This window comes from Pan troglodytes, chromosome 20 (genome assembly GCF_028858775.2).
Source record: "Pan troglodytes isolate AG18354 chromosome 20, NHGRI_mPanTro3-v2.0_pri, whole genome shotgun sequence".
Lineage (NCBI taxonomy): Eukaryota > Metazoa > Chordata > Mammalia > Primates > Hominidae > Pan > Pan troglodytes.
Genome location: NC_072418.2, coordinates 51,382,013 through 51,398,587, shown reverse-complemented (window position 1 = coordinate 51,398,587; position 16,575 = coordinate 51,382,013). Strand labels below are relative to the sequence as shown.

At 55.5% G+C, this 16,575-nt stretch overlaps 2 protein-coding genes across 4 annotated transcripts in view; both read right to left on the bottom strand.

Annotated features, from left to right (window-relative positions):
* Positions 1–14: 14 nt before the first annotated feature.
* Positions 15–9,667, bottom strand: GRWD1 (glutamate rich WD repeat containing 1). The gene is made up of 7 exons (XM_016936420.4): positions 7,703–9,667; positions 7,393–7,510; positions 7,053–7,215; positions 3,377–3,590; positions 3,095–3,237; positions 2,672–2,869; positions 15–1,214 (listed from the first exon to the last, which is right to left on the bottom strand). The coding sequence occupies exons 1-7, from the start codon at positions 7,887–7,889 to the stop codon at positions 897–899; spliced, it is 1,341 nt and encodes a 446-aa protein (XP_016791909.1). The 5' UTR covers positions 7,890–9,667; the 3' UTR covers positions 15–896.
* The window catches only part of GRIN2D (glutamate ionotropic receptor NMDA type subunit 2D), a 53,963-nt gene continuing 46,351 nt past the window's right edge, over positions 8,964–16,575 (bottom strand). For all 3 annotated transcript variants that reach the window (XM_054673686.2, XM_024351520.2, XM_054673687.1), the window contains 3 exons: positions 11,925–12,112; positions 11,499–11,731; positions 8,964–11,293 (listed from right to left, as the gene is read on the bottom strand). In XM_054673686.2, the coding sequence (XP_054529661.1) occupies positions 9,956–11,293; positions 11,499–11,731; positions 11,925–12,112 (1,759 nt within the window). In that variant the 3' untranslated portion in view covers positions 8,964–9,955. The remainder of the gene's footprint in view (positions 11,294–11,498; positions 11,732–11,924; positions 12,113–16,575) is intronic.

Sequence of the window (16,575 nt, the reverse complement as noted above, 5' to 3'; positions counted from 1 at the left end):
ACCAGAGTCTCAAATACACCTCAGGCCTCTTCCTGGTCCTTTATTGCTGCTCAGGAGCCCTGACCTTCCTCCCGACACAGCACCAGCCTCTAAAGTCAGGGAGGAGGGGAGGGGGTCGCATGTAGCCCCCACACGGAGAAATCCTGGCCAAACCCAGCTGGCAGGAAGACAACGGGCAGAAGCAAATTGTGTTGGAGGAACCCACACCTCAAATTTGGTGCAGCCATTGTATATCCCCCGAGTCCCCTGCTGGGAACCAGCAGCCAAAACTGGGTCCTGAGCCGGACGCGGTGGCTCACGCCTGTAATCCCAACCCAACACTCTGGGAGGCCGGGGCGGACAGATCACTTGAGATCAAGAATTTGAGACCAGCCTGGCCAACATGGTGAAACCCCGTCTCTACTAAAAACACAAAAATTAACGGGGTGTGGTGGCACATGCCTGTAATCCCAGCTACCTGGGAGACTGAGCTGAGAGAATCACTTTAACCCGGGAGGCGGAGGTTGCAGTGAGCCAAGATCGTGCTACTGCACTCCAGCCTGGGCGACAGACCAAGACTCCGTCTCAAACAAACAAACAAAAAACTGGGTTCTGGGGACACAGGTCAAATGGGTCACAGCTGACAGGAAGGAATCCGACACACAGGCCACACCAAGCCACACAAGTCTCTGGGTGGGAGTGGTCTTACAGAGCCCTGGTTAAACCGAGTTCTTTGGTGAGAGGGGTCACTGGATCAGACCCAGGCCTTCTAGAGAACAATACGTCAAACAGAATCCATCACGGCAGCCCACAGGCCGGCCAGTCTCAGTCAACAGACCTGAATGAACCCCTTCCAGGGGAGCCCAATTCGACTTCAGTTTCCAAGCAGGAAGCAAGATCAGAGCCAGTGGGACGCCTCAGACGCTGATGGTGCGGAAGATGGTGAAGCCTGACAGCGCCGTGCTGACCAGGAGCCCTGGGCACTGCGGGTGCCAGTGCAGCTCCTTCAGCTCGGTCTCGCCCTGGTGCACGAACAGCAGCTGCTGCGGGAGGTCGGCCAGTCCGGGGTCGGCCTCCACGTCGCCCGCCTCAGGGTCCCGCTCCACTGCCAGGTCCCACTGTGTGATCTGGTGGTCTGCACCCGAGGCTGCAAAGACCCCGCTGTCCTGGGGGTGCCACTCGACGGAGGTCACGGGGGCCACGTGCTGCTTGAAGGTGGCCACTGGGGAACCAGACTAGAGGGAGAGGATGGGAGGAACGGGCTCTGAATGCCTCAGCCTGACTCTGGGGAGGACCCAGGCAGAAGCCCCAACCCTTCTCCAGCCTCAGGGTTCAGCCAGGGCCCCACCCCTTAAGCCCTCACAAGCCCAGAGTCCAGGAAAGGGACACAGGGTAATTCTGGCTGCTAAGAAGGCTGACCAGCCCAGGGGTTGCTGGGAATTGTGATTCACCTGCAAAGAAGCCCCTCCCAGCTCAGGTAGCAAAACCCCCGCCCCTGCTCTTCCCTCTGCCTGCCTGTTTTCTTCCTTGTAAAAGGAGGGCATGGGCTGGGTGCGGTGGCTCACGACTGTAATCTCAGCACCTTGGGAGGCCAAGGCGGGTGGATCACCCGAGGTCAGGAGTTGGAGACCAGCCTGAACAACATGGTGAAACCCCATCTCTACTAAAAATACAAAATTAGCCGGGCTGGTGTCACATGCCTGTAATCCCAGTTACTCAGGAGGCTGAGGCAGGAGAATCGCTTGAACCCAGGAGCGGGAGGTTGCAGTGAGCCGAGATTGCGCCACTGCACTCCAGCCTGGGAAACAAGAGCAAAACTCCATCGCAAAAAAAAGAAAAAAAGGAGGGCATGGCTCTCCCAGAGCTCTCCCAGCAGATTCTACAAAGGCCTCAAAGGAGGCAGAAACACAATCCCCGGAAGCCAACCCAAAGAAAGACTAAGAATGACAGCACTTTCACTACAGCAAAGGCCCCGCTCAATTGGCGTCTCTCTCATTAGGAGAAGCTGCTCTGAAGTTCCAATGGTCAACAAGCTGGGCCCTGTGTGACCTGGTGGGCCTGGGAGGCTGGAATCCATCTCCAGCCTCCTCCCCAGGGCTGATGCTATAGAAACGATCAAACTGGAGGAGAAAAAGGATGACATCATGGCAGCCCAGGAAGGCAGAGCCACACAAAGCTGCGGCTTTGTCCAGAGGGATGCCGGACACTGCAACTTCTCCTGCACAGGGACCCTCCCAGGTCCACAATGTCAACCTCTAGCTTGGCTGTCATGTCACAGCGGCTCCTGTCCTTTCTGTGCCTCAGTCTTCTCCTACAACGAGCAGGCTGGGCCCCGATTCTCAGTTGCATCTATAAATCTACAACTCTCTGAAGCTCTCAGCACTGGCCATACAGACACCTGTACTTCTGCCCACAGGCAGATGAGAGTCCTAGTCTCTGCTGCCCCAGCCCCTTCCATCTCTTGTCAGCTGTTCCCCTGGTAGAGTGAGTGACCCCAAGAGTGGAGACCCACCACCCTTCCTCTTGCTGAGCCTCAGTTTCCTCCTCTGTACCCTGAAGAGGCGGGAGTCTAGTTCTAAGGGCTCTCCAGCTCTGGTTGTATAAAACTATTCAAGGAGGAAAAATCCTACAAATCCCAGGGGCTGCTGGGAGCAAGCTTCTCTAGCCCCCAGGTGTCCGGCTGGGAAAATACCTTGAACTGCCGAAGGTCCCAGATCTTGAGGGCCCCATCATCCCCGCCACTGAGCAGGAAGGGCTCCCGGCGGCTCCAGCTGATGACATTGACGTCCCCATCATGGGCGGTGGCTGTGGTGAGCATGCAGGCCTTGCTGGGGGCTGCCCGGATGTCCCAGATGCGGATGGAGGCGTCAGCTGAGCAGGAGGCAAACACCTGGGGGAGGCGGAGTCTGAGTGGTCCCAATGCCCCCCAGCCCACAGTGAAGCCCAAGCGCCAGCGGTGGGCTACTCTCTCTTTCACTGTCCCCCTTACTATGACTTGGCCTGGAAACTAAACCTCCGTCAGGCTCCCAGCCCTCTTTTCCCTCAGACCTAGGATTCTAGGTCCCTGGCCTAGAATCCATCAGAACTAAACGACCAGAACCCCACCCTCCCTCACCGTGTTCTCAGTCGGTGACCACTGCAGGTCCTCCACAGAGCGTGTGTGGCCCACGAATGGCCGCTGGTCCACGTGCCAGGAGCCGCCGTCCGTAGGTGTCCAGAGGTGGATGTTCTTTTGACAGTCACCGGTCAGCAGGCGACCTGGGGAAGGGAGTCAGGAAATGACCTCGCCCCACCTGGCCGCAGCTCGATCCCCTCCTTGGAGTCTAAGCGCCCGGCCCCTTGTTGCAGACCCTGCTCCCCCCACCTCCCGGGACTCCTGAACACCCCAGGGACTCACCGGTCACCCGGGGGGACCAGTCAAGGGCAAAGCCCTCGCCCATGTGTCCAGCGAAGGAGAAGATGGGCTTCATTTGGGCCTGCTCATCCCGGAGGAAGGCTGCCAGGGCCTGGGGGTCCTCCACCACCTGCAGAAGCCGCCGCAGCGCAAACACCTCCACCTGGCCCTTCTCTGACCACACCCCAGCCACAGGCTCTTCACCCAGCCATGACACCTGCAGAGGAGCGGTGGGGGAAGGGTGATGTGAAGCGAGGGGAGAGGAGGATCAAGGCACTGACCCCACGCTCCCCATATCCCAGAGAACCAGAAGTGCGCTTCCTCAGATCTCCCAGGCCTGGGACTACAGCTCCTTGAAACCTCTGTGGGAAGAAAATCACAACCTGCAAAAACCAGCATGGTAACTGGGACAGCTCTCCACAGGGGGTGGGAGTGGGTAGGGGAGCTGAGGTGGGAGGATAGAGCCGCAGGATGCCTGGGAGTTGAGGCTGCAATTCCCACCAGCCCTTGGGAGGGTGTTCAGGCTCCTGGTCTCGGTAACCCTCTAAATGCTAGAAGGCCACAAGACTCAGTCCTCGGATCTCCTTGCCTCTGTGTTTGTTCACTAGGAGACCCAGTCCAGCCACGAGGTTTCCAATACCCCTAGCCCTGACCTCTCCCCTGGGCTCCAGACTCTTACTGCATTGACCTTTCAAACTTTTTTGTTTTTGAGACAGGGTCCCGCTCTGTTGCCCAGGATGGAGTGCAGTGATGCCATAATGGCTCACTGCAGCCTCAACCTCCTGGGCTCAAGTGATCCTCCCACCTCAGCCTCCCAAGTAGTTGGGACTATGGGTGAGCACCATCACATCTGGCTTTTAAAATTTTTTTGTAGAGACAGGGTCTCACTTTATTGCCCAGGCTGGTCTGGAACTCCTGGTCTCAAGCGATCCTTCTGCATCAGCTTTCCAAAGTGCTGGGATTACAGGCATCAGCCACTGTGCCAGCCTGACCATTCAAACTTGATACAACCAAAGCCAAGCTCCTAATTGCCACCTGCAACTGCTCCCTCTCCACCTCAGGCCCCAAAATTCAGAACTCATTCTTGGTCCTCATGCCCAGCACTTATGCTGGCTACAGTAAAAATGCTCACTTCCAGGGCCAGGCACGGTGGCTCACACCTGTAATCCCAGCACTTTGGGAGGCCGAGGAGGGCGGACTGCCTGAGGTCAGGAGCGAGACCACCCTGGCCAACATGATGAAACCCCACCTCTACTAAAAATGCAAAAATTAGTCAGGTGTGCTGGTGGGTGGCTGTAATCCCAGCTACTTAGGAGGCTGAGGCAGGAGAATCGCTTGAACCCAGGAGTCAGAGGTTGCAGTGAGCCGAGATCGCACCATTGCACTCTGGCCTGGGCAACAAAAGCGAGACTCTGTCTCATCTAAAAAAAAAAGCTCACTTCCAACCCCCTTCTCATGATGTCTATTGCTGTCACACTACTACTGATGTCATCCTTCCCCTGAATACTGTAAGTCTCCCCACAGGATTCTTTCCTCCGACCCTTACCTCTCTGCAATTGATATTTAAAACAGCAGCCAGAGGGATCACTTTAAAACGAAAGTCAGACCCTGTCTTTCCTCTGCCTGAAACCCTCCAACGTCTCCCAATTAAAAGCTGGAGTCCTTACAGTGGCCGACAAGGCTCTGAACAATGTCTTCTCTGTGCCCGCTCCCCAAATTGTGTCATTCTCCCTTTTGTTCATTCTGCTCCAGACAGACTGGACACCCCCGCTTCACTTGAAACTCCTCAAACATGCCAAGCTCACCCCAGGGCCTTTGAACTTGTGTTTTCCTTGCCTGCAAATTCTTTTACAGGGTTCACTGCCCCACTACCTGTGAGTATCTATGCAAATGGCATTTTATGACTGAATACTTTCCTAACCACACTGTTTAAAAATAGCACCCCACTCCTGGAGCACCCTAACCCTCTTCCCCTACTTCATTGGATTTTTTCCAGGATAGTTAACACCTTTGGACATGGTACACATTTACTTAGTTTCATCTCATTCCCTTCCCCCACTAGTGTGTAAGTTGATGGAGCCAGAGACCTTTTGCTTGCTGCTAAATCCTCTGCATCTAGAACAGTACTGAAACATAGTAAAAATAATTTCATGGAAACAGACAGCCCCAGCTATCAGCCAAGTACTGCTCTAAGTGCTCTTCATATACCGTATCATTTTACTTACAAGTCTACCTGATCAGAAGATGTTTTAGCTTTGAAGCAAAAAACAAATAAACAGGCTGGACACAGTGCCTCATGCCTATAATCCCAGCATTTTGGGGGCCAAGGTGGGCGGATCACTTGAGCTCAGGTTCAAGACCAGTCTGGCCAACATAATGAGACTCCATTTCTATTAAAAATACAAAAATTACTGGGCATGGTGGTGTGCACTTGTGATCCCAGCTACTCGGGAGGCTGAGGCAGGAGAATCACTTGAACCTGGGAGGCAGAGGTTGCAGTGAGCCAAGATCACGCCACTGCACTCCAGCCTGGGCAATGGGAGTGAAACCATGACTCAAAAACAAAACAAACAGCCACAACCAAAAACAGTTCCTGAATAGTAACAGAAAATACATACCTCATATTACAACCAGGTGCTATTCTAGGCACTATATTTCATTTGACCTCATGCCAGCCCCATCAGATAAGTTCTATAACTCACTATGTTACCAAAGAGAAAAGTGGAGAACATAAACCATATCCTCATAATCTAAAACAGTACCTAACATGTAATGACACTGATCATAATAGCTAAATTGTATAAAACTATGTGACAAGTACTTTTCTAAAAACTGAAGGAGGCCGGGTGTGGTGGCTCACGCTTGTAATCCCATGACTTTGGGTGCCCGAGGCGTGCGGATCAATCATTCGAGGTCAGGAGTTTGAGACCAGCCTAGCCAACAAGGCGAAACCTTGTCTCTACTAAAAATACAAAAAATTGGCCAGATGCAGTGGCTCACGCCTGTAATCTCAGCACTTTGGGAAGCCGAGGCAGGCGGATCACGAGGTCAGGAGTTCACCATCAGCCTGATCAACATTGTGAAACCCCGTCTCTACTAAGAATACAAAAATTAGCCGGGCGTGGTGGCGCGCACTTGTAATCTCAGCTACTTGGCTGAGGCAGGAGAATCGCTTGAACCTGGGAGGCAGAGGTTGCAGTGAGCTGAGATCATCCCATTGCCCTCCAGTCTAAGCGACAGAGCAAGACTTCGTCTCAAAAAAAACCAAAAAACAAAAAATTAGAAGGGCCTGGTGGCAGGCGCCTATAGCCCCAGCTACTTGGGAGGCCGAGGCAGGAGAATCCCTTGAACCTGGGAAGGGGAGGTTGCAGTGAGCCAAGATCGCACCACTGCACTCCAGCCTGGACAACAGAGCGAGACTCCATCTCAAAAAAAAAAAAAAAAAAAAATGGGCCAGGCACGGTGGCTCACGCTTGTAATCCCAGCACTTTGGGAGGCAGAGGTTGCAGTGAGCCGAGACTGCGCCACTGCACTCCAGCCTGGGTGACAGAGCGAGACTACGTCTCAAAAAAAAAAAAAAAAAAAAAAGAACATGAGGAGGTGTTGGGAGTTATGGACACAGGGGATGGGTCAGATGTGTTTCAGAGTATGCAGAGCAGGCTCCTGGGACCATACTTACCCGAACTCGGTTGATGCCACCATAGTGGGGCACCATGGCCAGCTCCAGCTGAGGTTTCCGCTCTTCTTCATCCTCTTCATCTTCCTCCTCTTCTTCTTCATCACTGCCCTCTGAGGGTGGGGGCTTCGTCCCATGCAGATTGTGCATCCGAAGCATCATCAGTCTGGGAGAAATTGTGGGGTGAGTTAGGCACTAGATTCCAGGATTCTTAGGAAGGAGAGAGGCTGGAAACCCAGACTCCTGGATCTGCGAGAGGCAGAAACTGGAAGCCCTAACTCCTGGGTCCTGAGGAAGGGGCTGGAAACTGAGCCTCCTGGTCTGGAAAAGCCTCGGGTCTTACCTGTTGCTCTGGGCGCTCTCAGCCTGGGTCCCAGCACACAAGTAAAGTGTAAGAGGAAGCTCTGTCCGGTTGTCTCCCAGGTGATCCCGGACTATGTCAAAGCTGAGACAGGGGGCGCCTGGGGATGGAAGGCGGGGTTTACGAGTTAAGACGGGACAGTAAGAGCTCAGTCCCCACCTCCCTCATGGATCAACCGCCTCCGGTATGAAATCACTTCTCTTAGACCCCAGCCTTCTCTTCCCGAGCACCTCTCAGGTTAAAGGCTCGGGATCAGCCACCTCAGGACCCTGGAGTCCGGACTCAGCCCTACCAGTCTGCGCTCGGTGGTAGAGCACATAGGCCTCCTCGTCCATGACCAGCTCCTCCCCTTCGCGTAGCGGCGGCCCCCGGCCGGGCAGGTAGACCTGGGCCGGGCCCTCGGAACTTGTGTCGCCGGACTCGGCTTCCATGGGCTCCCCGGTTTCACACGTGCGCCGCCGACCCTTGCGCGCCGCCATCTTCAAACCCTCTCGCTGCTGACACCCGGTAAGAGCGTCACTTCCGGGTTTCGCTTTCCGCCTAATGAGATCCGCCCTACTGCGCGGTTACCTTGGAAACTCCGGGGACCGCTAATCGGAGAGGGTGCGGAAACGCTGGAGGAGAACTCAGGTAATGGCGCCAGCGAAAGAAGCCTGCGGATACGGAGAAACTGCATCTTCGCGTGACTTTGGGCGCTGTTCCTCGCGGTAGTGGCAAGGCCTTCTGGGAGTTGTAGTTCTACGGGAGGCTTGTTTTCCCCATTTTCCAGTTTGATTCCGAGAGCGTTCTTTCCACTTAATTAATTATTCATATATGCAAATTTGCTCTTTCACTGGCAAGGAGACTGAGTTTCTACTCCCCGAGGACCCATAAAGCCAGTTTCTTTTCCTCTCTCTGTTGTGATGGCTTATCATTTGTTTCAAAAATGCCTTCTTGTAGACAGGATGGATATTATCTGTAAGTTAGGCGGTTCAATCTACCCTCTAGGGGCAGTCAATTGCCTAACCAGACATTCACATTTCAGCTCTGGTCAGCGAGCACTTAATCAGAAAGTCCACCCTCTGGAGGCAGCTATTACACGTGCTTCGTCTCTCTTTATCGCCCATCAGCACCAGCGGTTTGGCTAATTGACATAATGAAATGTTAGAAATAGATTCTCATTGGTGAGATTAACAGCATTCAAGATAATGCGGATTGGCTGGGATATGTCAGACACTCTCCTAGCTTGCATGAACAGGATATTGAGAATCTAGCAAGCCTTGGTACCTATAGCCATAGGAAATAAAACCATACCTTTGATCTTAATATGTTTTGTCTCCGGGATCTATCTCACCACTCTCTTGGGGTCTCTATCTGCCCCAGTACCCTCTCGACTTTCTTTTCAGGGTCTCTTCCCACCTCCTCTTTCTTGGTCTTTGTCTCCCCAGGCACCTCCTTTCAGAGTCTCTGTTCTCTCTCTAATTCTGTCTCCTCTTCCCCTGTGGGACTTTTGTGTTTCTGTTTCCTCCAGAGAATTTGAGGGGGGCTAACAGATACGGAGCTTAGGCTTGGACTGAGGAGGCATAAAAACATGGTTTATTCCAAACACTGCAATGTGGAATAAGAGAGTGGGAAGGGAAGTTGGTGGAGAAGTGTGGACTCCCAGACCCTCCCCTCCGCAACCCAGCCCCAGACCCGGCTGGAGATGTGGGCAGAGGAGGCTTTTTGGAGGTCTGCTGGGTCATCACTGAAGGGTCGCGAATAAGGGTTGGATTTGGAGAGGATGTGCTTGGTGGCAAGTGGGGTGGTCCGGAGGTGCGGCAGGGTGGGAAGTTTTGGCTTCAGGGAGGTTGGGTTCATCGCGGTGCAAGGGAAGGCGGGGCTTCCGTTGGGGACGTGTCCTAGGTCAGAGTAGGGAAAAGCGACCGAGGGTGGAAGAGGAGGAGGGGGTGTCACGGTTTGATGTCAAGGGTCACAGTCTGGTCGGGGCACAGTCTGGGGTTCGGGTCACAGTTTGGGGTCAGGGGTCACAGTCTGGAGTCGGATGACCATTTTAGGAGTCGGATGTCACAGTCTGGGTCAGGGGTTTCTGTGTGGCGGCGCCAAGGTCTGGGGTCACAGTTTGGCGAACGCGTCTCAGTTTTGAGTCCCAATGGATGAAAGGTTAAAAACGGGCTTCCCCGGAGGCGCGGCTGGGGCCGGGGAGCTGCACAGTGATGTGGGGGCCACGGCCCCGGGCGTGGAGGTGGGACGCGGGAGTGGGGTGAACCCCCCACCTCCCGCCCCATCTGGTGACGTTAAAAAGCCCTTGTCGGGTTTAAAAAAAAGTCCGGTGGGCTCCAAGGCCCCCGCCCCCTCGCTCTCAGGCTGGGTGATAGTTGAGGGACCAAATCCTCTCCGGCTTGCGGTTCCTCCAGAACCAGGGGGCGCAGGACGCTGCTCCAGGCGGGGTCCGGCCAGTTCCACTGCTTTCCTTCCCAACCCACGCGGGTCCTGTCCACTGCGGGCGCCCCCTCGGGCCGTGGCCTGCGCTGACCAAGGGGGCGGTGGGGCCCCCGGGGCCGCGTCATACCTCGGACTCGAGGCTAGAGAAGTGCGCCGAGCCCCTGCGGGTGCCCAGGTCCCCGCCCCGGTGTCTCCGGTGGGAAGCTGTGGGCAGCGGCGGCCCCCAGTGCGCGGCGTGCGGACACCTGCGAGCGTGGCGGGAGGGCCCGGTAAGCCTGCGCGCAGGGGCGGCGCGAGGGCACGAGCTGAGGTCCTCGAGCGAGCGCGAGGTGGGCGCGGGCGGCGGGAGGTCCCAGCCCCCAGCGGCGCGCCGGTGCCTGTGGTGGTGGGGCGCGGCGGCGGCGGGCGTGCGGTGCGAGGCCCGCGGGCGGTGCGGGTGCGACCGCGGGCACCCGCAGCGGGCCCGGCGTCGGGGCAGGGGCCCGGCGGCCCAGGGTGGAGGAGGTGGCGCCCACCAGCCGCCGTCCAGGCCATCGTGCGAGCAGCTGAGATGGCGCGGCGGCGGCAGCAGCTCCAGGCTGGCGCAGTGCCGACAGTGCCAGGCGGCCGGACCGCTGCGCGGGGGCAGGTAGTCCCAGCTCCCGGCGCGCCAGCCCCCGAGCTTGTCGACCGACCAGTAGCGGCCGGGCGGCGGCCCGAGGCGCTCGGCATACGGGTAGGGGAAGTCGGCGAACCACCAGGGCTCCAGGCCGCCCAGCGACGCGCCGCCCAGGCTCTCCGAGTCCTCCGAGTCCGACGGCGACGGCTCGAGATCGAGGTAAGGGCACGGGGGCGGCGCGGCGCGGCACGGGGGCGGAGCGGCCGGGGCTCCTCCGCCTGCGCCCCCCGTGCCCCCCGCGCCGCCCGCGCCCGGCCCCAGCAGGGGTTGGCTCTCGGGGTCCGAGCGCGGCCACCGCGCGGGCGCCGGCGGGCTCTCGTCCTCGAAGGCCAGGCGGCAGAGTGGCGGCCCGACGGCGGTGGCCGCGGCGGCGGGGGGCGCGGGCGGCGACGGGAAGCCGGGGAAGGCGCCGGCGGGGGGCTCGGCTGGCTCCTTGTCGCGTACGATGGCGAAATAGGAGGGCGGCGGCTTCTGCGGGGGCTGAGCGGCCGGCGGGGACAGCGGGCGCCCGGCTGCGCCCCGCGGTGCCGCGCGCGCTTCGCCCAGGCCGAGGCCTAGGCCCTGCGGCTCGATGGGGCCGTAGTAGCGGTGGAAGCCGTCGGCCAGGCCCGCGCCCCCCGGCGGCCCCGCGCCCTTGGTCCGGCGCCAGCGGTCCACTGAGGCGCGCTCGCGGGGCACGAAAGGTGCGGGCCCGGGCGCCGGCCGCGGCGCGGGGTACGCGGGGCTGGGCAGGGGCTGTGGCGGCGGCGGGGGCTTGGCGGGCGGTGGGGCGGCCTCGGCGCTGCAGCAGCTGTACATGCCCTGCGGGTCCGGGGACAGGACGGGGGTCAGCGCGAGATGCCCAGGACGCCTGCCCGCCTCCCCTCAGTCCCTCTCTCCTCTCCATTTACCCGCCTGTGTTTCCCGCTCTCTTCCCCACTATCCACATCTCGACCCACATCTCCTTGTCTCTGCTCGGCTTTACCTTTGTCCCCGCCCCTGCCATCTCCCCCTCTCTGCCCCATACCCTGGAGAAGGCCAGCAGGAAGTCCATGCGGTGGGTGGGCCCCAGGCAGTGCCGCAGGCGCCAGTACACCAGGTGCTCCCAGGCGAAGACCAGCAGGGACAGGCCCATGGCCACCAGGAGCATGTAGAAGACGCCCGCCATGTTGTCGATGTCCAGCTTGCTGCTCATCACCTCGATTTTGTCATTGTGGCAGATCCCAGAGAGCCACAGCCGCTCCAGCATCTCGATCTCATCTAGGGAGGGGCGGTCAAAAGTCACCTGCTATGAGTACCCTCTGAGGACCCTTGTCTGTGATGTGGGAATGTAGGCCCTTAGCCCCTTCCTCCCTCAGACCCTGGTGTTCGGGTCTTTGTCCCTTTCTTCCCCGGAACCCAGGGGCCTCGCCCTCCCCCTCTCCGCTGTGGAAATCCCTGTGTGCAGCCGCACCATCCCCCAGGAACTGCAGCAACGCCAGGTCGATGGGCCGCTTCCAGCGGGAGCCCTTGTGCAGGGCGATGCCATAGCCTGTCGTGGCGAAGACCTTGCCGGAGCCGATGGTGACAAGCTTGCAGCCCTCGTCCTTGCGGGCCATGTAATTGAGCACTGCAGCATCGTAGATGAAGGCGTCCAGCTTCCTGGGGGGAGGGGGAATGGAGGGTAGGGTCAGTCCCACCTAGATGCCCTGGCCGCCCGGCCTGGAACCTCCTCACCTGTAACCTCCAACTGCTCCAAATCCTAACTGGCCCTGAGCTCTTGAACAAATCATTGCACTTCTCAGTGCCTCAGTTTCAACATCAGTAAAATGGGCATGGCAGCAGTATCTCCCTTCAGAGTTGTTGCAAAAGTATGTTGTTTAAGAGACAGGGTCTTGCTATGTTGTCCAGGCTGGATCAGAAATCCTGGGCTCAAGCGATCCTCCTATCTCAGCCTCCCCAGTAGCAGGGACTATAGGGAAAGCTTAGATAGTACCTCATGCAAAGGAGGTGCTGGAGAAGTGTTAACTGTGACTTTTTCTTTTCTTTTCTTTTCTTTTTTTTTTTTTTGAGACAGAGTCTCACTCTGTCACCCAGGCTGGAGTGCAGTGGCACAGTCTCGGCTCACTGCAAGCTCCGACTCCCGGGTTCAAGCGATTCTCCTGCCTCAGCCTCCCAAGTAGCTGGGATTATAGGTGCCCACTACCACGCCCAGCTAATTTTTGCATTTTTAGTAGAGACGGGGTTCCACCATGTTGGCCAGGCTGATCTCGAACCCCTGTCCTTGTGATCCACCTGTCTCGGCCTCCCAAAGTGCTGAGATTACAGGCGTGAGCAACCGCACCTGGCCAGCTGTGACTGTTAATGAAATAGTTACTCCTTTACTCCTCACCATAGCCCTCCAAAGAGTCCATTTACTCTTGCATTTTAAAAAAGAGGATTGAGACTGGCCATGGTAGCTCATGGCTGTAATCCCAGCACTTTGGGAAGCCAAGGCAGGTGGATCACCTGTCAGCTCAGGAGTTCCAGACCAGTCTGGCCAACATGGTGAAACCTCATCTCTACTGAAAATACAAAAATTAGCCAGGTGTGGTGGCAGGCACCTGTAATCCCAGCTACTCAGGAGGTTGAGGCAGGAGAATTGCTTGAACCTGGGAGGCAGAGGTTGCTGTGAGCCAAAATCGAGCCACTGCACTCCAGCCTGGGTGACAGAGGGAGATGCCATCTCAAAACAAATAAATAAAGAGGAAGATTGAGGCTTAGAAGGGGAAATGGGGAAAAAAATAATGCGAGTGAATGATCAGTTATATTGTGCCAAGCATTGTTCTATCTAGTCTAAGGACACTTTTTTTTTGTTTTCCTGAGACGAGGTCTCACTATGTTGCCCAAGCTGGAATGCAGTGGCACCATCATAGCTCACTGCAGCCTTGACCTCTTCGGTTCAACCGAACCTCCTGCCTCAGCCTCCTCAGTAGCTGGGACTAAAGGCACACATCACCACATCTGGCTAATTTTTGTATTTTTTGTAGAGACAGGGTTTTTCCATGTTGCCCAGGCTGGGCTCTAACTCCTGGGCTCAAGTGATCTTCCCGCCTTGGCCACCCAAAGTACTGGGACTACAGGTGTGAGCCTGTAGGGAGATAACCATTCTTTTCAGATGGGAAAACACAGACCTAGACACATAACTTGCTTGGGTTCTCCCACTAGGCCCTGATTTCTTTCTTTCTTTCTTTCTTTTTTCTTGAGACCGAGTTTCACTCTTGTCCCCCAGGCTGGAGTGCAGAGGCGTGATCTCGGCTCACTGCAACCTCCACCTCCCAGGTTCAAGCGATTCTCCTGCCTCAGCCACCCAAGTAGCTGGGATTATAGGCATGCACCACCACACACGGCTAATTTTGTATTTTTAGTAGAGATGGGGTTTCACCATGTTGGCCAGGCTGGTCTTGAACTCCTGACCTCAGTTGATCCACCCACCTCGGCCTCCCAAAATGCTGGGATTACAGGCGTGAGCCACCACACTTGGCCTAGGCCCTGCCCAGGCTGGAGTGCAATGGTGCGATCTGGGCTCACCACAACCTCCGCCTCCCCAGATCAAACGATTCTCCTGTCTCAGCCTCCGGAGTAGCTGGGATTACAGGCATGTGCCACCACGCCCGGCTAATTCTGTGCTTTTAGTGGAGATGGGGTTTCTCCATGTTGGTCAGGCTGGTCTCAAACTCCCAACCTCAGGTTATCGTCCCACCTTGGCTTCCCAAAGTGGGTTTCTCCCAAGGTGCTGGGATTATAGGCATGAGCCACCGTGCCCAGCCTAGGCCCTGATTTCTAAGACTTGGTGGGAAGAAGGGCAGGGCTGTGGAGTTAGTTCTCATGGATGCATTTGTTATGGCACATGCTGCTATCACTCTCATTTACAACTGCTGTCATTTTACATTTATTTCTGTGGTTGTTTGATTAATCTCAACCTTCCCCATGAGACTGCAAGACCCCCAGGGTCCCAGTTGGTCTCATTCTCATCTGTGGCTGGGGCATAGTTCCTGGCATGTAGGAGGGGGTTGATAGATATTTGCAGAATAAATGAATGAATGAATAGATGAATCCACACAGAGGAATACTGTGTAACTCTTCTGTGGTATGAGATAAATGCTTATGCTCTGACAGGTAAGGATGTATGGGGTGTATTTTATATATTTTTTAAATATTTATTTATTTGTTTGTTTGTTTGTTTGTTTGTTTTTAGAGATGGGGTCTCACTCTGTTTCCCAGGCTGGTCTCAAACTCCTGGGCTGAAGCAATCCTCCTGCCTCAGCCTCCCAAAGCTGGGATTACAGGCATGAGCTTTCACACCTGACCTTATGGGGTGTATTTTTTAAAAAGTTAGGCTGGGCGTGATGGCTCATGCCTGTAATCCCAAGACCAAGGCAGGAGGATCGCCTGAGCCCAGGAGTTTGAGACCAGCCTGGGCCACATAGTGATACCCTGCCTCTATAAAAAAAAAAAAAAAAAATTAGCCAGGTGTGGTGATGCACCTATATTCCCAGCTACTCAGGAGGCTGAGGCAGGAGGATCCCTTCAGCCCAGGAGTTTGAAGCTGCAGTGAGCTATGATGACACCATTGCACCCCAGCCTGGGTGACAGAGGGATACCCTGTCTCTAAAAACAAAACAAATGAACACAAAAATTACTCCCAGAATCCTATATAGAATATGAGTTCATATTGGCCGGGCGCAGTGACTCACGCCTGTAATCCCAGCGCTTTGGGAGGCTGAGGCGGGCGGATCACATGAGGTCAGGAGTTCGACACCAGCCTGGCCAACATGGCGAAACCCCGTCTCTATTAAAAATACAAAAATTAGGCCGGGCACGGTGGCTAATGCCTGTAATCCCAGCACTTTGGGAGGCCGAGGCAGGCGGATCACGAGGTCAGGAGATCGAGACTATCCTGGCTAACACGGTAAAACCCCGTCTCTACTAAAAATACAAAAAATTAGCCAGATGTGGTGGCAGGCATCTGTAGTCCCAGTTACTCAGGAGGCTGAGGCAAGAGAATTGTTTGAACTCGGGAGGCAGAGGTTGCAGTGAGCCGAGATCGCACCACTACACTCCAGCCTGGGCAACAGAGCAAGACTCCGTCTCAAAAAAAAAAAAAAAAAAAAGGCGGCTGGATGCTGAGTTGAAGAGAAGCCAAAGGATCTTCCAGAGAAGAATACTTAACCTCTAGTCTTGAGTAGTTAGCCTGTCTGTTGATTTAAGTCCTCCTATGTCCCCAAACCTTCAGAAAAACCCTGTCCACGCACTCACAGGCTCACATATAAATGCCGTGTGTGTGTGGTTGTTTGCGTGGAAATTAGAGAAAAGGACTGAATTAGTCCATACATGCTAAGTGGGGAAACAGACAGGAAGTGGATTCCCCAAATTGAATGTCTCTCTAGCTGAAGCAAAGACTCAGGGGTGGAGAATGTGAAGCTCCCGAGAATTAGCAGAAACGTGGGGAGGACATTCATCATCCCACCGTTGGAGAATGGGGTTTGAATTAATTTTATATAGATCCTAACAGGGAGTTCCCGTATGACATCTGGAAATATAAGTATAGGCGAGAAAAATACCACCACTGCCTGCAGGCACTTCTGCCTTGTAGGCAAACTGTAATTTTTCCCTACGTTTCTCTTTGTTTAGGAAGATGCCCTTGGGGGTGAAAGGTGAAGTGCTATTGATGTTTAAGTGGGAAGAACGTGGAGTTTCTAGAGTTAGGGATAGAAGGGCTGGGACTGGGATAAGATGGGAGGAGTGTCTCCAGGGGTCCTCAGAGGACAAGCGGGAGTGGAAGGAGAGACTCAAGTTGCATTTTGGAGAAAGCTAAAAGTCAAGGCTTCCAGTGGTGGAAATATTTGAGAGATTTCAGAAAGAGGAGCTCTAACAGCATTCACTTTCAATGGTTTGCTCAGTTTTTCTGGGATATACTGTCTCCCTCCCCTCTCGCATCCACCACCCCTTCATGGTCCCTAAATATCTATTAAAACTCAGCCATTCCAGGGGCCCTGGCTCATGCCTGTCATCCCAGCACTTTGAGAGGCTGAGGCAGGAGGACTGCTTGGGTCCAGGAGTTCGAGACCAGCTTGGGCAACAAA